This window comes from Papaver somniferum, chromosome 3 (assembly GCF_003573695.1).
Source record: "Papaver somniferum cultivar HN1 chromosome 3, ASM357369v1, whole genome shotgun sequence".
In the NCBI taxonomy this organism is placed as follows: Eukaryota; Viridiplantae; Streptophyta; class Magnoliopsida; order Ranunculales; family Papaveraceae; genus Papaver; species Papaver somniferum.
The window spans coordinates 194,275,218-194,296,094 of record NC_039360.1 but is presented as its reverse complement, the minus strand read 5'-3'; the positions used below and the strand labels follow the sequence as shown (position 1 = coordinate 194,296,094).

At 35.6% G+C, this 20,877-nt stretch overlaps 1 protein-coding gene and 1 pseudogene across 1 annotated transcript; both read right to left on the bottom strand.

The window, feature by feature from the left end:
• Positions 1-3,735: 3,735 nt before the first annotated feature.
• On the bottom strand, positions 3,736-6,252 carry LOC113361991 (annotated as a pseudogene).
• A 729-nt stretch (positions 6,253-6,981) lies between these two features.
• Positions 6,982-8,588, bottom strand: LOC113360483 (zinc finger MYM-type protein 1-like). The gene is made up of 2 exons (XM_026603992.1): positions 8,496-8,588; positions 6,982-8,373 (listed from the first exon to the last, which is right to left on the bottom strand). The coding sequence occupies exons 1-2, from the start codon at positions 8,586-8,588 to the stop codon at positions 6,982-6,984; spliced, it is 1,485 nt and encodes a 494-aa protein (XP_026459777.1).
• Between the last annotated feature and the right edge of the window lie 12,289 nt (positions 8,589-20,877).

The window sequence follows — 20,877 nt, the reverse complement described above, 5'->3', positions numbered from 1 at the left end:
ATACGAGATCGAGACAAAACAACAACGAAGTATGTTACTTGATAAAAAGGTTCGTACTTAACCAAACACATTTGGATACACTTATCAAGTAAATAGAAATTAACGTTTGTGTAATTTACTTTAATTATAATAAAAAAATTATAATGCGGAAATATAAAGTAAATAACACAACAAGATTTTGTTAACGAGGAAACCGCAAATGCACAAAAACCCCGGGATCTTGTCCAGAATTGAATACTCTCAGGATTAATCCGCTACACAAAATTACACCAACTTTGTATAGTTGAGACCAAGCAACTAAACCTATAGTTCACCTATTTCCGTCAGTATTCCCACGCCTCCAACTTATAAATAAGTCACGTACATGGATCAATTCCTTTGGTTCGTATTCCAAATAGTAAAGGAACAACAAATCTGTTTGGTATCAACTCTATTCAACCAAGTGATATGAGTTGGACAAAGTCTCTTCTGTTTATCTTAACATAAACTCCTTCGTCGGGTCCTTAAATCTATCTTATGTTCAATTACCGAAGTAATCGTTTAAGATTAAGCCAACAACACTCTTAATCCAAAGAATTGTATTGATGCCGATCTACTCAATTAATCAATCCAATCTACCACAAAGATATACCGATTATTAATTGGATCCTCTTTTACCGAAACAAGTATTGTGCATACCAAAGATTATGAACCCACAAATCAGAAATCTTCAACATCTTCTTCGTCTACAAATCTTCTTAGATCTTCAATAAAAACCTGCACACAATCACTTGAATCTCTTGTGATCAATCACACACAGAACAGAGTCTGTTAACAGTGGATTATCACAAGATCGTCTTTAGCACTAACAACCGTCTAAAGATCCCTGTCGAAACTATGAACTAGTTTGAGTGAATCTTATATCAGAAGAGAAGATTCTCAAGGATAAACAAACTAGGTGTAATCATATTTCAACCACCATTAGTCAATCAAATCAATGGAAACAAAAGATAAACCGTAATTATATAGTTTCCCACCAATGGTACACGCTAGAGCTTTTCAATCCCAAAGAAGACTTTAAACTGAGCGGCCGTAAGAGATTTCGCCTAATTAGGTTACTCTCCTCTCCGAATAGGCGGTTACACCAATAACAACAACAAAGAGGAAGTCTGTTGTTACGAAAGATTAGTTTGCTAGAAAGGAAAACTTCAAGTATTTATAGACAAGGAAGTTTGGACACCAAGGAATTTCCAAAACCGAAAATATTCTCAAGATATTCATTAAAGAACAAATTCGGTTTCCATTCCTGGAAATGCTCTGTCCAAAAATAATGATCGAAATCTCTCGGAAAATCTAATTAGTAAATGCACATTACTAATTCTTATATTTCCCTACAAAATGAAATTAATAACCTTAATTAAAATATTCTTAACTTACTTATGTCTCGATCCTGGGAATTTCTTTCTTTAGCTATTAAGGAATAACTTTGAACAATTAAAGAAATAAACATTCACAGCACGTGTTCAAAGTATGTCGACATCCTTACTTTGTAAGTTCTCTTTCGCACTTACAACCTTGAAACCGATTTGCTACACTTCCAAACAAGTTTATAATTGGTTCATCTGACTTTCAAGAACTACGCTATTGATCAAACAAACATTCAATCACAATCATGGGTTTAACGGTTCTACCAAAACAAGTTTCGGTTCTACCTCCATGTGAGTACTGTGCATAGTCACACTAGCTTTCCAAAATTCGGTTGACTAGGTACTAGGATCGGTTCCCACATATTTATGGTATCTAACTTATATGTGTTTCACATGTCCATATGATTGGTTCCTCTTTCCCTAAAAACGTGTTGCACATGTTCATAGGATCGATTCCCCTTTCTGCTATAAACCTTGCTGCACCCCATACAAGGATCGGTTCCCCTTTGTGATGTACTGCACCTCTTACTAGGATCGGTTCCTCTTTCCCAAATTTGGTCAGACAAAACACAAACCCGATCATACCATCTCAGGTGATTACTTAAGATCAGTTTCACTAATAAAAGTCATACCAATACATAAGTCAGGCCTTTGTGAATAGTTCTACCAAGAACGCAAACAAGTTGTGAGCGGTTATACTCAATCACACATATTGGTTGTTCATAAGATAAGCAATGAAAAACAAAATAACACCTGGAATTTTCCTTTTCGGTTCACAAACAAGTTTATGAACTTACTTCCTTAGAACACATGTAAAATATTGTTCCCTAGGATGAAATCCTCACCTCATACCGATACATAATCACAATAGCATTCAAATGATTATGACGATGTCTTATCTACAAAGTTTAATAGTTAAGCAATAAACCTCGTATTGTATTCCTTAATACTATGTCTATCTAGAGTTCAAATATGCTTCGCACTTTTGTTTTCAATATGCACGACTTGAAAGATATGTTAGGAAATGAAACAATTCAAGTCAAATATCACTAACCTCAAGTGGAAGGATGATTGTTGTCGTTGTAGCTCCTTGCTTCTTCACATCTTCAAGTCTTCCCAATACTTGTAATGTCTCATATCCTAATACTTTTAAGCTAACCTATAGGAAGTTGACTCTTAACATGAGTTTTGATTCACTATAATATGACAACCAAACTTGACATACCAACGCTTGGTGGGTTCAACCGAGCTATGCTCTAACACATACACATATATATGCATTTTGCTAAGTTTGCTATCTAATATATGCATCATTCATGCATGTAGATGTATATATTTTGCTAAATTTCCTATCTTATACTTCCAAAGAAAAGTACTTTTCCTTTGTAATTTTTGTATCTAAAAAAGAGGTACTTCAATTTATAATAGGATTAAATTCCAAAACTATCCTTCCCCAAACTAATGATAACTAGTGGTAATTAAATATTTTGTTGAGGGTAGTTTTGAAAGTAAATAAAAAAAACTATTCTCTCACGTGCTTGTCTTAAAAATTGTGCAAATAGGAAAAGTGCCTCTTTTTTAGGAACGAAGGAAGTATAAAATATATCTATTTAACTAATTATCAATACTGTGCATACCACGTTCCCGTATATTTTCAAGTTGGCGTGTCATAGTAGCCTATTGGGCACAAGACACCGATACCGAGTCTGTGTCGTTGCAACACAATTAATTACAATTCTGTTATAGAAGAGGTCTGGTATTCAACTGGGAGGTTCCTTTGCCGCAACACTATTTATTCTATTTTTGTGATAAAAATGAGAAATTGAAGACGAGTTTCAATCCCCGATGGGTGATTATCAACCTCCTTAGGAAAGTTCCTATGGAATGGACTGAACAAACATGAAAAATGAGTGAACAAACCAAATGAGTGAACAAACATGAGTGAACCCTGAACCCTACAAATCTGTTAGTTTGTTAATTGCGGAAAAACAAGAGATGCACGGTTGATCATAGGGCGCGTGGACCAAGAAAACCCGTTGGAGGATTTTCTTCAACCGCCCGCGGGTCTTCCGAAACCGCTCAGTACTTTTTGAGTTTCTCAAAAACTATTTACTACCTCTTTATTCACTTTATCCTATTTTATCTCACCTAAATATTGTTTTTTATATTTTATCCTATGAAACATTTTTACATTAAAAAAAAATATTAGTGGGGTTCTAAAAAACCAAATATGTGATTTTGCTCTGATTTATCATAGTGGAAAACGTTATTTGTCCAGCCACGTGGAAAAAAATAATTGATCACTGCCATAGTAACTGCCCTTCCAACTCGAGCATAGAGTTCGCAAATTACATTAGTTAAAACTTGTTAAAAAAACAAATCAAATTTTATTAAATCCTCTAATGCAGTCTTAGACTTTTGTCTCTGCTACTTTGCTGTTTTTTTCTTTCCCTTCTGCATCGGGCTCTCCACCCCATTGTCTTATCCTATCGCCTGCAATAGAAGCCTGCAGCTATAACCAGATGGTTAGTATAATACTGTACAATCCCCACAGTGGATCGTTCTGTTTTAGCTTAATTACTACCTCCGTTTCAAAATATTAGATAGATTTGTGTGTAAATTTACGCACAAATCTGCCTAGTTTTTAAAGACGGAGGGAGTAATATTTAGTGTAGTGTTCGTCTAACCTCTTTGTTCCAGTTTGTCTTGTAAGTCATTGCAAAGAGGATACCAGTTTGCAGTATAGTCCCTAAAACCATTCCACACCAAATGCCCGGAAACAATCAGATATTCTACTGTTTAGAGTCCTCAGAAATATCAATTGAGACCATTAAAAACGAGCGCGCGGAGTTCTGTCAAGATGTTGATGATATGTACACCGAAATTTAGCTTGTAACCGAAAATGAGACCTAAAGGAATTCCAAAAAGATAATAACACCCAATGTTTACATAAGCAACTAGAGTTTGCCATCCTGCTCCTATTGCCACACCTGTTTAGTTGCAGATATTAGATAATCAAGTTACATTCTTTTGATATATCGCGAAATTTATGTAAGATACAGAAAAACATACATATGGAATAGCTGAAAGGACCGGCTGCACGTTGTTGATGATGATGGAGAAAGCTAGCAATGGGGTGAGTATGTAAATGAGCTCCTGTACCTCAATACTGTTTGTAAATGCGGACGGGTAAATTTCCCGAGTAGCGATAAGAACCAAGGCCATGATCAATCCCAAAACAAACGAACTTAAAACAACTACTATTACTGAAAATTTCGCTGTTCTTGGATGACCTGCTCCAAGTTCATTAGACACCCTCACACTGCACGTGAACATAAAGGGTGCACAATTTGGATTCCCGTCTTTAGATAATTGGTATATTTAAATGCTAACTCAAGCGAACCTGGTAGCTGCATTGAACCCGAAAGCCATCATTACTGCCCAACCCAATATATTCATACTGCAAAAATTAAACCGAAAGTTCATTTCAGACAAAAAACACAAAGCATCGAGATCAAAATTATGCTTGATAAAACTTAAGTAGGTCTGTGATCGGCTTTGATGAACAGAATTGTCTACGTCGGGGTGCAATTATAAACTTGTTATCACTTCGTCAATTCTGACTATATTGATGCGATAAACATAACCATAACCCGGAGTTTCAAGTAGTACCACTCACCAAGTGGAGAGGGCATCAACTGCAACTTCAGGATTCTTCAGATATCCAGCAAATAGAACCAATATCATATAGTACCGACCTCCAAACTGTACATGACACCAATCAGCGGACATCATTTCATTATCTTTGTCTCAAGTAGCTGCTTCTTGGATATAGATGGTAAAAATAGTTGGGAGTTGAACGATGGCCATGACATAGTACTTTTTGGTACCTATTCATGACCTGACAGAACAAATCGAAATTTGTGCAATAATGGCAGTGTACCAAGCATAATAGAGAAAGATAATTATACCAGAGCATCACAGCGGATGCAAGTGATAACTTGACAAATCCCCATAAATTCTGAAAAGCCTTCCATGAAAATCCAGACCAAGCTCTACAAGTTCCGCTAAATATGTATAGTAATTGGCCAACAACAATCAGCCACCAAGATGCATTCAAAACCACAGCTGCCCCAACAAGTCCCCATCCAAGTTTCAACATCACGACCCAACTTAATATGGTGTGAAGAATTAGAACCACAAATGATATCATAGCCATTACCATGATCTTGCTCTGTGCTTGCAAGAACTTCGCTATCGGAAAATTCATCGCGTATGCAAATAACTGCGGTATCATGTATATTGCAAAAACTCCGGCTGCTTCCGCTATTTTCGTATCTTGTCCGATCAATTTTAAAATTGGTCCTGCAAACACGTGAAAGAACATCAAAATAATTGACGTTGCGCTAAGTATGACCCATGATCTTTGCATGTAGATCCCCAACATGTCGTGTTGACCAGCACCGTATGCCTGGCCGCACAGGGTTCCTAAGGCACTTCCCATTCCCATCTGCAATCATTATACAAACATAAGAAGATGAAGAAGAAAGCGAGAAATAGTGATGGGGAAAAACCTTAGCATCAACTACATATTCAAGTTCCGGTCTGTTCAATATTGCGAACACATCTGCATATAGAGATGAAATTCTAGTTTGTATAGTGTGTTTGCAGTAAATTTTACAGTGTATATACCATGATGCCGAAAGAGAATCCGTCGATGACATTGTTTTGTATAGAGAAAGCAGCGAGTTCTAGTGTTCCGACTTGACCAGCAAAAACCTGGGTTATAGCTGCAAGTGAGTACTGACATGTTGATGTGAATACAGCAGGACCAGCTAAAAGCCATAGTTTCTTAGATTCAACAGAGAATTCTCTAAAGAAATCTCCCACTCTTTGTATGGGCAGAATATCTCCTTCTTGTACAAACGAACTTCCTAGATTGCTATTCAATGGGACTATTACTTCTCCTGGTTCTTCAACTTCATCTCTGTTTGATATTAGAGGTTCATAAGCGGTAAAATTCTCCATAGCTTTCGCTCTATTCGTCTATCTCTTGCCTGCGCGCAGTCTATCCTAGAGAGCAAGCAGAAATGTTCATTGTGAAACAGAAGTATTTTGGTTGGGGTGTGTACAGTGGGAGTTAAAGGTTTTTAACCTTTATGTTAAGTAACGTACGTGGCGCAATGGTGGAAAAGTTATGGATCGAATATTGAACTTCAAAACTTCAACTGTGCTTTAGAGAAGAGAATATTTATACACTTGAAGAGGACGACAATATTTTTTGATTTAGTCCAAATTATATGTACCAAAACAAAACTATCATGTCGGATAAAAATGCCTCATTTTGCAACTTTTTTTAATACTTTTTATTAGGAAAGTCATTTATGCAACTTACGTACTTACAGGGCCGTCTTACAGTATTTGGGTACCTTAGGCGACAAATAAAAATTGGGCCTTTTTTGGACTACCGAATAACCGATGCATTACACAAAAATATTTACCTGATAGCACAAAAGACGTACCTGATAACACATGATGATATGAGTATAATATTACCAAACATTTATCATTTTGTTCAAGAAGATACAATACTAGTAATGGACGTAAAGATCGACCTTTTCGCATTTACGGATGCGAACTCATTTATAATACTATCATAGTCAATACTACTTAGCATATCTGCTTCAATGGATAACATCGCTAGTCCGTTTAATCTTTCTTGAGACATCGTTGATCGAAGGTAGGATTTGATCAACTTTAACTTCGAAAAACTTCTTTCTGCAGATGCAACTGTAACAGGGATTGTCAATAAAATTCTATATGAAATAGACGCATTTGAATAGCAGCCACCCATATTTGTTAAGAAACTCAACACGTCAATAGCCTTTTTTGTTTCGTTAGGCAAAAAACTTCGCAAAACCTTCAACTCCGTATATGACTCATCCCCATTGATATCGAATTCCATTTCATAGCTTAGGTACTTTTCAAGTTTCACACAAGAATTCCGTAAGGTACTATCATCAAGAGACCTTAATTTTTCTATATTAAACAAAAATCCATAAGTTTCCTCGTATGCTTGAAATTGTTTAAACCTACGTTTGAGAGAAGAAATAGCCTGGTCCATTATAAAAATGAAGTATTCAATTCGGAAGGATTCCATACCTTGCAGTGGTGGTTGTACTTCCTCTATCTCATCGATTTCATCAAAGTGCTTTTTTCTTTTTCGTACTCGTACCTCATAAAAAATAGGCTCTATATTCATGGATGTTGCAAGTATTTTAGCTTCTTCCAATGCCCCCTCAAATCCATTCCTTCTGTAATCCTTAAAGAAAGAAACAAGATCTTTTAGTTTAGTAACGACATCATCAAGATTCATATCTTCGGTTTGAAGTTTAATGCTCACTGACTTAACCGCAAGTAGTGCTCTATGCCAAACAACCATACCAAGTATAATCTCAAAATTATCAATCTCTCGTGTCAATATGGAATAAGCAGTACCCCTTGTCTTCGCATCAAAATCAGCCGAAGTCGACAGCTCTATTATGGCATCTCGTATTTCGGGAGCTTGAAATCGGATTGCTTTGATAGCTTCTATATGACTCTCCCACCGAGTATCTGATAATGGTTTAACCGTAAGACCTTTTACATGTTTCTTAAACACCGTCCAACGTTTTGTAGATCCTGAGAAGAAGTTATATATATGTTGCACCACTTGGAAAAAGGAGACTGCTCTAGGACATGAACTGGCCATATCACAAAGTGCAAGGTTAAGACTATGACAAGCACATGGCATATAAAAAGCTCGAGGATTTACCTTTAGTAGTCTCTTTTGCACCCCTTTATTCTTTCCGGTCATATTAGCTCCATTATCGTACCCTTGCCCTCTAACATTACGAATATCAAGGTTCAGGTTCTGCAAGAGCTCTTCCAGTTTATTAAAAAGTCCTCTTCCCGTCGATTCGTCCACCTTTACAAATCCCAAAAAGTACTCCTCAACTTTGGTCGAAGACGTGGACACATCTTATGACAAGAGACATTTGCTCTTCATTACTTATGTCCGGAGTACAATCAAGTATTACAGAAAAATACTTTATTCATATCTCCGGTTTGAGACCTTTCTACGGCATCTTTTCTTTGTCGTATTACCGCTTTGGCATGACCACTTTTCTTCTTTCCAGTCATGGTTTTCGCCTTGTCGGCTTGGATTGCTTATATTACCTTGTACACAGATAAACAAATGAATTGTTTACCAAGGTGTCAGTACACATGAATACATGATAGAAGTATTAAAATTGGCAAAAGGCAAAATCCCACTTCATGTAAAAAAAGTACACTGCAGAGAATCCTAACAGGCTTAGCAATTTCCTAAATGCAAGATAAATTCATATCAAAATTCTAAATTTCTAATTAACAACACAATTCAAGATAAATTCATGTCAAAATTCTAATTAACGCCTAAACCCACGATTGTTAACTGTTGGTTGTTCCTTAACCTCCTTTTTACAATCAAAATTTATAAATACCCCAAATTTTGGTTCACAACTCTCAAACCCTAACAAAATTACTCAATCATTAATCATTCAAAATTCTAAATTTGCAAGAGTAAGTTAATATTACCTTATGAGACACAAATAGATCATAGATGATGGATGATGTTGGTTGTGAATTTTTTGATCGAGATGATAAGATCTGATTTAGTGTTTCTGAAAGATAAAGAAGAGGAAGGAAGTTGTGCATGTTGTCCTCGACTCCTCGTGGAATTAAAGAATTTTTTTTTTCCTTTGACGTATGTATAGGTAGTATGACCCAACCTTTTTGGGCCCCCTAGCAAATTGGGCCCTAGGCAGCTGCCTATACTGCCTTGTGTATAAGCCGGCCCTGCGTACTTACCTTCAGTTCGTGTGATTTTTCTTTTCTCGGTCGGTAAAGAGAGAATTTGGTGCACCAGTATCATCACCCAATGAATTTGGTGCCCCATAATGTGATTTAATTCTCGTAATCATATCCAGTTATTGCACTTCGGAAAACATAGGCCAAAGAAAAATGAAATTGGCAAATTATAGCTGATATTCTTAGCTTAGGATGTAGAATCTTGCCAATCTGAAAGATGATGAATGATTCCACAGACAGTGGAGGGTGAGTAGATAAAGGTGAAATATGAGTTAACCAGAGAGAGAAGAATTGGAAATTATCTGCTGAAACTACCATCCGACGAGAATCAATTGATTCACTTTATTTGGCTAATTGGTTGCCACATAGATCTTGTCGTTCATAAATCATAGTGGAAGAGTAAAGCAACTACAAATCTGAAAGGAATTTGATTTTTTTTTTTTTTTTTTTGAAAGTTAGACATCACGTTAAAAACCCGAAAACAGAGGTTACATAAGGTGTTCAATTCTGATGGTAGATCTTATCTCAGGTGCATTGCCTGAAATATGAGATTCCCCTAGCAGAGATTGTTCCTCGTTACCCAAAAAAAGAAAAAACCGAGGTATGTAAAGTATAGCTGGCATTTGATTTCATTGTTGCTTGTGAATTTCTATCTTCCTTGCCTCGTATGCTAAAGCACCTGCTACTTTATTACTACTTCTGGAAACAAAAGTTATTCCCAGAAAATAACTTCCACACAATGTAAAAAGTTCATAGCTTCATTTACTAGTGCTTGGTTTCTCCAAAGTTTTGCATTGGATTTTTCTCTTGCATAGTCAATGATTCTCTGACAATTTCCTTCAATCCAAAAGTTCTGCAGATGCATGTATTTGCCCATGAAGCTGCCTCTATCAAAGTCAATGCTTCTGCTTCTTCAGCATTGGTTGCAAATAAGGTCACATTCCTAGTAAAACATCTTACATAATCATTTAGCAGTATATTCACACAAGTGTAATAGTGGAGAGAACAATACTGCAATTTTCGAACTAGTTTTCTCTTTTAACAAGAGTTAAGAGCTTAACCTATAAGAACATATGGGATATCTGTTTTAATCACCAGAAATATGATAGCAAAGAATAAATCTCACAAAATAAGCTATACATAATATGTGTACTCCATGAAGATACGCAATTCAAGTGATCTTCCAAAATAAAATTTAATTAAATAAACTTTAAACATGCAAGATGATGGCGTTTGGAATAGCTTATGCAAACATATAAAAACTACTCCAAAAGGTAGTATTCCTCCTTAAAAATAAGAATAAATTCTTACAAGGAGTTAACTAGTAAAAATAAAGGGAAATCCTAAGGAACATTGAGAAAGAATTAAACTTCATTGATCTCTTCATACCTTTCAAGTACCCCGTCATAAAAAATGCCACTGATACCCTTAACTCTTTTTGCAGTGAAAATGACATGTTCGTGAGTAAGTATGCCAACCTTGCGATTGACAATAGGAACAAATTCCCGGGATGTTCTGCATTCTGAGATGAGCTTCTTTTGATTTTTCTCAAGGGTGTTGGCTTGACCGTCAACTAGGTTATTTAACTGCAATTCAAGATTTAAAATTTCAACCTTAGAATCATTACATGTGTTAACCAGATCCTTGATAATTTCAACATAAAATGACCTTTATTCATTCATACTCATAGCCACCCTTTTTAAAGATCCATTCTTTAAGATATCTTCCTTGTCATCCTCTTCATCAAGACAACAATTTCATGGGGTTTCTCAGAGCTGCCCATTCTTGCAGGTGTGAAAATATTTGAAGTGATGCTATCAACTATATACTTATTCAAAAACAAGAGTTACAAGAGAATTAGGAAAGCAATAACTTCTTTACCAAGGAAGTAGCTAAGGTTCCCTTAAGGGATACACGAATGGTCAACAAGGGGTTCTCGGACCATCCGAGGAATAAGTATGCAAACAACCTTAGAAACACATGTTATTATAGGATAAACTTTTTATGGATTACCATTACCAATGCATAAATATCCACCAAGTGAAAGTTTATATATTAAGATATGATTATATGAAATTGTAAGAGTATAGTTTGCAAATCATCTCGCAGATAGAGTTCCCATGAATCCTGTTTAATCTCTTGCTTGTGAGTCAAATAGACAAGGAAAAATCTATTATGAACATAATGTGATTTGATACCCACACCAAGTCATTACATCTTGGACTCAATATGATGTGGTTCCATCAAGTTAAAGACTTTAACTCAATAATGGTGTTCATAAAGATACCTAATATATCATGATCGGAGCACGGCTCAACAAATAGATTTTGAACCTGAATTTCTATGAGGATGAAAATTTCTTTAGTATGTAGTAAAAAATATCCAAAAACAAAAAAACTTGAGCATCCTCGTTGTTAGAAGTTTCAAGTTCTGACAACTGTGTACTTCTCATATCTCTCAAATTAAATTTTGAGATTGCACCTGTTGAAAATGCAGGGGTACCAAGTACACCTCCAACTTTTCTGTTTTGATAGGATTCGAACTTGTATAGTAATTTTAACAATCAAAAGACGCGGGAATGTGAAATCACAAACAAACAAGAATTTTGTTAACGAGGAAACTACAATAGCAGAAAATCCCTAAGACCTCATCCAGATTTGAACACCAAACTGAATGAAGCCACTACAGACACTAGCATACTATCAGACTAGAATGTAGTGAGACCGAATCCACCCTCCAAGCGGTTCAGTTACAGTCGCGCTCTTACGTTTCTTGAACATCGCAAGGCTCTAAACAATTGATTCCCTTAGCTGACGTCCTTTACATCCTAATAGTTGCTTTAGCCGGAGTGAAGACTTTTGAAACCAATATGCCTTTAACAAATAAGCATATTTTATTTCCATTCATATCAAAGATCAAGGTGAGGAAATCTTTCTGCAATAGACAAACCTAACAAACCTCACAAATTCGGAACTACGACTCCCGGAGAGCATCCTAGATTCTCAACCACCTCTTAAGAACAATCTTCAAAAGATCAATAAAGATCAATTTTCACATATCTATATTGAGGAATCACAAAGTTTAGGAAGAAGACAACTTTGCAATTATTATCTATCTTTCCTGAAAGAAATTATGAAAACTCGATAACAGAAATACAAGATCAGGATTTGGGAACTATCAAGGTAAATATAGTCGGATCTGGCTTCACGAATTCCTAAAGTTAAGTCTTTTAGTAGCAGAACTAATTATGTTTCTCATAGGAAACTTAGGTCTATACAGGTTGACTCTAAAATCTATTAGGACACAAAATGTCAGGGATCTAATCTCCCAGTTGAAAGAGCATCTCTATTTATAGATTTTCAAGGGCCAGGGGTTTCTTCGAGTTTAAGCTATGATAACTCGGGAATGAAACTTTTAGGTCTTGAAAATACAGTAGAAGCATATACACTAGGAACCGGTTCTGGAGTCGTGTATAATGATTGTTCGGTTTGGCAAGTATGCCAAAGAACTAAAACAATTTGATGTTCTTTTAAATACCAAAAAAATTAATCATGATGCACATATACAAGTGTTTGAGTGATAAATGAAGTCTTACAAGTGTTTAAGAGAGTTGTAGCAATGCTAAACATATTTTTAAAATAAGTCTTTGGGCATCTGCTAAAATCTTAAACTGGTATGGTTGGTACAACAATTTGTATCGTTAGGCTTGTTCACGAGTCCGGGTACAACGGTTCGTGAACCGGGTTCGTCAACTCTATAAGACTACCGAACTCACTAGACCAAGGTTCATGAACCGAGTTCGTCAACTGCTAACCTATATAATACCAAATTTAAATTTTCAGTTCACAACGGTTCGTGAACTGTTCCCATCTGAACTTGCGGTTTACAAACTGGTTCACCAACCCTCGTGTATTTTGAAACTCAGATATCTATGGTTCAAACTGTTTCGTCAACCTACCCTGAATAAAAATATCAGATAGTTCAATATTTTTATCTTATGATGTTCAAAATACTCCCCCGTAATAAAATCATTTGTGTGGGAAATTTTCAATTGATCTACAAATTAATCCACACAATAAATAGTTTAGAACTAATATTGTTATGGATCGTTGAACATCTTTTCTTAGAATCATATTTCTAGATTTTTAATAAGATAATCTTGACTCGAAACTTCTTCTTTGTAAATCTACTGGAAGTCATATGATATCGTCTCAAAATGATAGAATGGTAAGTTAGTGAGTAACATAGAATGATTCAGTCATCACATACCTGATACAGATAAGTTCTCCGAATATCTTCGTCGATCTTCAGTCTTGGAGGGTGATGTTTGATCCTTAACTATCAAATTTTAACCTAGTCTGAGACTTGACTTAGTATATTAGAAATCATTATATAATTTTGATCATCCAACATTGACAACAAGCTTGAGATAGCAAAACTTGTGGGTTCAACCAAGCATTGTTCTAACAATCTCTCCTTTTGTCAATTTTAGTGACAAAATTTTTCAGTACATATGGATTAAAATAAATAAACTTTTCAGGTTAATCCACTATGCTTTATTTACTTGTTTCTTCAACAAACGTCTTTAATTCTTCGTACTTCAAGTTTTTTATGGTTCTGCATATGGCTGCTAATGGGTACCCCTTTACCCGGAACCGAAACGGATCCGGTTTGTTCGGGTCCGGTTCCGGGTCCCAATACTACACCCGTTTACAGTTTTGATACAAATCCGATAAAGCCGACAAGGAACCGATTAGTATCGGGTCCCTATCGGGTCTACCTGATGGTTCTTGGGTACCCAACACATTTCTGTCCTGACTTAAATTTGATGATAAAACCAACCTAAAGGTATGAAAAGATCAATCTTTCTCCTCTCTTTATGAATTTGTTTCTATCTGATGATCAATCTTTCTCATTTTCTTTAATCGTCTTCTTTGTTGTGAGTGAGAAGGAGGACTAGAGGAGATCAGCGGCAGCACCACAAAAATAATAAGAAGAAAACAACAAATTCTTCTTTTTTCTGGATTAAGTAGACAGCTTTAACGGAAGCAACCATGTTTCGGAATCTCTAATTTTGGGTACAATTCATTTTCCAAGCTCCGATTTTGGGCAAAATTCAGAAATTTAAGAATATGTTGGATTTCTAACAATTAGAGAGATGTGGTCTTTAATGGGTTTCAAGTTTCGTTGATGTCAACGGAGTGAAGAGTTCATCTGTGGGAAAAGGTGTGGTAAGTTCTAGTGTGATGCTGCGTCCGTCAACAGTGAGGGAATAATGTCAAAGGATAGGGTTCCATTTTTTTGGAATTGTATTTAGAGTTTTGTGATATTTTTTATGTGCAATAAATGTAATCTCGAAGGAACCGTTAACTACCAGGAACCGGCGGGTATCTTTTTTTTTTTGACAGGTCCAGTTTCGGGTCTTATAATTTTAGAACCAGACCCGATAAAAATGAACGGTTCCGGTTCAGGATAGTATACTACCCGGAACCGATAGGACCCGTTGAAACTCCAAGTTAAATATGTGTTCATTCAACACCTTTGTTGTTGAATATCCGTAGCGATAACAACTTATGAGAATACTCAAAAAGAGTTTTTCTAGAATGAGGTAATCACACTCTATTCATTGGTTGTTATACAGAAACATATTATTCTTACTTTTGTCAAAGTTGAGTTGCACCGTAACTTTGGATCAATAGTATATTCATGTGTTCTCCCCCTTAGTCAATACTTAATTACTCATTTTGCAAAATTGGTAAAACCTATAGATAGTAATCCACTCCCACTTAGATGATGCTCCGAAAAGCCATATGTAATGTAGTAAGATACTACTTAATATTTTCCCCCTTTTTGTTAACAAAATTGGCAAAGGTGAACGATCAATATCAAGGTGAATTAAAAAAAGAGTATTAAAGACTAGAGAACACATACCAACATTTAGCTTAGACGATTTCACCAAGTGAACTCGGTTCGCGTCAAGGAGATATAAAGGTGTAAGAATCTCCTACAATTCCACATCCGCTCTCCCCATAAAGATATCACCATTAAGCAAAAGTTCAAAAGAACTCTCCCCAATTTCATGTCATTCCTAACATAACAACATGAACTACCTTAACTCTAATCACAAGATAAGGATTTTCTTTGTACATACAAATTTACTTGCCATAAGTATCCCAATATTTTTCTCTTTTCTCGCCAGTTGCGAACAAAGAATTTAAAAATAATGATTTTAATGCGAGAGGCACTAAGATACAAGATTTTGTGATAAAAATAATCATCGAAAAAACTATTCTCTACACCAGTTACGACCAAGAGAACAATTAGCTAGTACTATACGACTTAACATAAGAATTATAACTTTTCTATCCATGTACAAATGTAGACAATAAAGATAGCCACTTATTCCCTGGCGGTTATGCAATCAAGGAAGTAAGTATGTTCCTAGAGAACATCTTGCAGAATCATGTAGCAGTATTTTCACAAAAGTGTAATCATGGAGAGATCGATACTACCATTCACAAAATAGTTTACTCCTCTTTTGCAAGAGTTAAGAGCTTAACCTATGAGATAAAAAAATGAGATATATCAAAAAACAAATCTCACAAAGTAACTTTCACCTTTACTAAACACTCGTTGGAAGACCATCAAAAGTCATGTTTCATAGAAGACATGTGTAGGAAGATATACACTAGTATGGATAACAAGTTCAGATTTGAAATATCTGAATCGCAAGGTATGTTGCCAAAAATATGTGAATAAAAACAGGGCCAAAATTTTATTAATGAACTAAAACGATTCCAATAGCTTGCCGAAGGTTTTGAAAAATTCAGGTATAATGGTTTGGTAATAATATCAATCAATTTTCATTTAGAAGGCACAAACTCAATTTTGACAATACCATTCTCAAAGAGTTCTCTTATAAAATGATACCTTATGTCAATGTGCTTTTTTCTTGAGTGCTCAACGAGATTCACAGTGATGTGAATCGCATTTGAATTATCACAAAATATTTTCATAGTTCCAGAGTAATCATTTGTTTCATCCATAAAAGTTGGGTACGACACGAACCTGCAACAATATATTCGACTTCACGTGTATATAAGTACTATGAGTTTTTTTTTTTATTTCTATGCCAATCTAAAAGATTTATACCCACATGAAATATTCCTCCTGATGTACTATTTTTGTCTTCCACACAACCTGCCCAGTCTGCATCGGAATAAGCAGTAATTTCTGTGTTAGTATGAAAAGATAAAAGATAAATCATAACCAATGGTATGTTTAACATATCAGATGATTCCTTTTACAGTTGCAAGATGAGACTCTTTTGGATATGCTTGAAATATTGCACAACAACCGACAGTAAATAGAATATCAGGTCTAGTTGTCGTTAGATATAACATATTTTCAATCATGGATCTATAGAGTTTTTGATATACTTTGACACCATTACTGTCTCGATGTAGTTTCCAAGTGTTAGCTATGGGAGTGATCTTTGGACTGGCTTTTTCGAGGCGAAACTTTATAACAAGTTCCTTGGCTTATTTTTGTTGAGAAATATAAATTTCATCCCTATGTTGTTGAATTTGAAAACCCAAAAAGTATTTTATTAATTCACTAACATTGCTCATTTCGAATTTATTTCCTAAAGAGGTTTGGAATTTATTAGAAAATTTCATGGATGTTGATCCATATATGATATCATCTACATAGATATGACCTATTAATACATCCTTTCCACTGCATTTGATAAAAAACGCTTTATCAGCCCCTCCTCTAGCAAAACCTTTCTGAGAAGAGAGATTGTTAGATTTTCATACCATGCTCGCGGAGCTTGTTTTGATCCATATAATGCCTTATTGATCTTAAAGATATCATCGGGATTTTCCGGACATTCAAATCCTCTAAGTTGAGCTATGTAGACCTCTTCCTTAAAAATCCATTTAATAATACGGATTTTATGTCCATTTGATATAACTTAATTTTGAGAAAACAAGTATGAGCTAATGGTAAATGTATGGACTCAAGAGTACAACATGAACAAAGGTTTCTTCAAAGTATATTCTTTCAACCTGTGAGTAGCCTTGAGCGAAAAGTCTTGCTTTATTTCAAACTACCGTTCCGTATTCGCCTGACTTTTTCTTAAATATCCATTTTATACCCATAATATTTATATTGTAAGGACAAAGAAAAAGATCCCAAACCTCTTTTCTCTTGAATTGATTAATCCCATCATGCATAGCACTAACCCAAGCAAGATCATTTAAGGCTTCATCAATATTCTTAAGATCATCTTGAGACATGTAATATGCATAATTACATATATTTTGGAGATGACCTCTTGTCTTAGCAGTTAAATCTGTTAGAGCAGTGCTCGGTCGAACTCACATGCGTTGCTATCTCAAGCATGTTTGTCAATGTTAGTGATCAAAACTACAAGTCTTGATTTCTAGTCTACTATAGCTAAGTCTCGGACTAGGATAAAAAGTGTAGTTGAGCTCAAGAACTCCATGACGATCATCATACAAAACGAAGGACTATTCAAGGAACTGGTGGAACTTCATCGACTAAAAGGTATGTGGAGACTTGAACTTATCTATCACTCAAAAGTCTATCTACTCTATCTCATATCTTGGGAAAAAAGTCGTTTTGTTGTATAGACTTTGATTATACACATTTGCTATTTTGAGCCGAGTTTATCTCGCCTATCGATTTCTCGAAATACGTGTTGGTAAGATTTCGCTTTGGCCAAGTTCATCTTTACCTAGTGACGAAAGTCATGTTATGTTTCAGTCACTTTGAAAATGGCTTTGACAAAAAAATGGTTTGTAAATAACAACTATATAACGTCGTCTAAGAATGTTTCAATGATTGAAATGAGAGTTTAGATTATATTACCATTGTTGGATAGAAGCATTGTGTGGGAACACATATATGTATAAGTCCTTATTCTTTGAACCAAAGTATGCGTACTTTGTCGATCAGGAAAACCGGAACAAAAGCTGTGAGCTCAGTCCGCGAACCCAATCCGTGAACTGGAAAAGGTTCTCATCCGAGAATATCTGTTGGAGTTTGTGAACTCCTTCCGGGAACTTAAGTCTGTGAACTAAGTCCGCGAACTTGAGTTGGCTATATCTAAAGACGATTATTTGTGAACTTATATTTATATAAACTAAAGGATGCAAATTGCAAACCGTGGCTATAAAGTCCATGAATTGATTCGAGTGAATCAAATCGTTTTTGCTTTGATTGTGTCTTGTATAGTTATATAAGATTTATACAATTGAACAACACTCTAACTAGTTCATTTGAGTCATTTGAACTAGTTATGGTGAAGAAGAATATGGTTGATATGAAAGTGTTCATATGGCTAATCATTTGGTTAACTACTGTTGAACCAACAAATACACATGTTTGGGTACGGTTACACAAACCTAAAATCGTGCATTTCAATTGTGTGTAACAAGCTAAGTTTTCGATCTAATGGTTTAAAGATATTATCTTGAATCTAATCATGTTTTCATCTAACGGTGAATATTGAATGCTCTATTACCAAGCTAACATTGATTGCAAACCCTGATTTGAAAGACTATATAAGGGTGAACTCTAGCAACTGGGAAACCTGATCCCCACACCTCCTGTGTGATACTAGTTGTATTAGCTAGAGTCGATTCTCCTTTAACCTTAGGTTTCTTCTTGTAAACCAGGTTAACGACTTAAAGACTTCATTGGGATTGTGAAGCCAGACCGATACTACTTTCTCATAGTTATGTGATCTGATCTTGCATATTCTATAGTGTTGAGTACAATCATAACAACTGGATTGAGATTAATATCTCCGATACGCAAGATTTAAAAGTAGTCACAAACATCTTCGTCTCATCGTTTGTGATTCCACAATATCTTCTTTTGCCGCGTCGATTAAGATTATTGTGAGGTGATTGATAATTCTAGGCTGTTTTTCGGGAATATAAGTCCGGGTTATCAATTGGTTCCTGTTCACCTTGATTTATCAAAACACGGAACAAAAACTTGTAGGTATTTCTGTGGGAGACAGATTTATCTATTACCGTAGACTTTTCTGTGTGATACAGATTTGTTTATTAAAGTCTTCGACTTTGGGTCGTAGAAACTCTTAGTTGTGGGTGAGATCATCTAAGGGAATCAAGTGCGTAGTATCCTGCTGGGATCATATACGTAAGGGGCGCAACTGTATCTTGGATCAGTGTGAGATTGGTTGGGGTTCAACTACAGTCCAGACCGAAGTTAGTTTGTAGTAGGATAGTGTCTGTAGCGGCTTAATACAGTGTGTGTTCAATCTGGGCTAGGTCCCGAGGTTTTTCTGCATTTGCGGTTTTCTCGTTAACAAAATTCTGATGCCTGTATTGAAAAAGCGGGGGTCTAACAACCACACCCAATATTTCACTTAGCAATCTGTATGGACAAACTCCAATATACTTTCTAGAGAATGAACTAGACATTCAGACTCAATCTAGATAAAAGTACATCAAAGAGTTTATATCTCAATCTCTCGATTTGATCTATACTCAAGCAAATAGAAATCTGCGACTCTTTATCAAAGAGAGATAACTTGGATGGTACCAAAGACCAATATCCAAGTGTCAATCAATTTAACTCAACAACCAAAAGGTCGGATATTCTAATTGATTGAACAACGCACAACCTGTGATATTTCAGTTATATAACAAAATATAATGCGGAAAAGAAATAATACAGACACCAGAATTTTGTTAACGAGGAAACCGCAAATGCAGAAAAACCCCAGGACCTTGTCCAGATTGAACACACACTGTATTAAGCCGCTACAGACACTAGCCTACTGCAAACTAACTTCGGTATGGATTGTAGTTGAACCCCAACCAATATCACACTGATCCAAGGTACGGTTATGCTCCTACGTCTCTGATCCCAGCATGATGCTACGTACTTGATTCCCTTAGATTATCTCACCCACAACTAAGAGTTTCTACGACCCAAAGTCGAAGACTTTAATAAGCAAATTTGTATCACACAGAAAAGTCTACAATAATAGATAAATCCGTCTCCCACGAATATACCTATGAGTTTTGTTCTGTCTTTTGATAAATCAAGGTGAACATGAACCAATTGATAATCCGGAATTATATTCCCGAAGAACATCATAGTATTATCAATCACCTCACAACAGTCTTAATCGACGCAGCGAAAAAAGATATTATGGAATCAAAAACGATGAGACGAAGATGTTTGTGATTAATTTTTATCTTTCCTATCGGAGATAGAAATCTCACGCCAATTATTACAATTGTACTCGTATGATAGAAACAACAAGATCAGATCACACAACTACAAGAAAAGTAGTATCGGTCTAGCTTCACAATCCTAATGAAGTCTTTAAGTCGTTAACCTGGTTTAGAAGAAGAAACCAAAGGTTAAAGGAGAATCGACTCTAGCTTATCACAACTAGTATCACAAAGAATGCGTGGTGATTAGGTTTCCCAGTTGCTAGAGTTCTCCCTTATATAATATTTCAAATCAGGGTTTGCAATCAATGTTAGCTTGGTAAAAAATCATTCAATAT

Excerpts from the sequence above, each read along its gene's own strand:
- LOC113360483 (XM_026603992.1), bottom strand. The coding sequence starts at position 8,588 with ATGACTGGAAAGAAGAAAAGTGGTCATGCCAAAGCGGTAATACGACAA. Across the intron at positions 8,374-8,495 it reads AAACCGGAGATATGAATAAA|GTGGACGAATCGACGGGAAG; the intron begins GTATTTTTCTGT and ends GGATTTGTAAAG.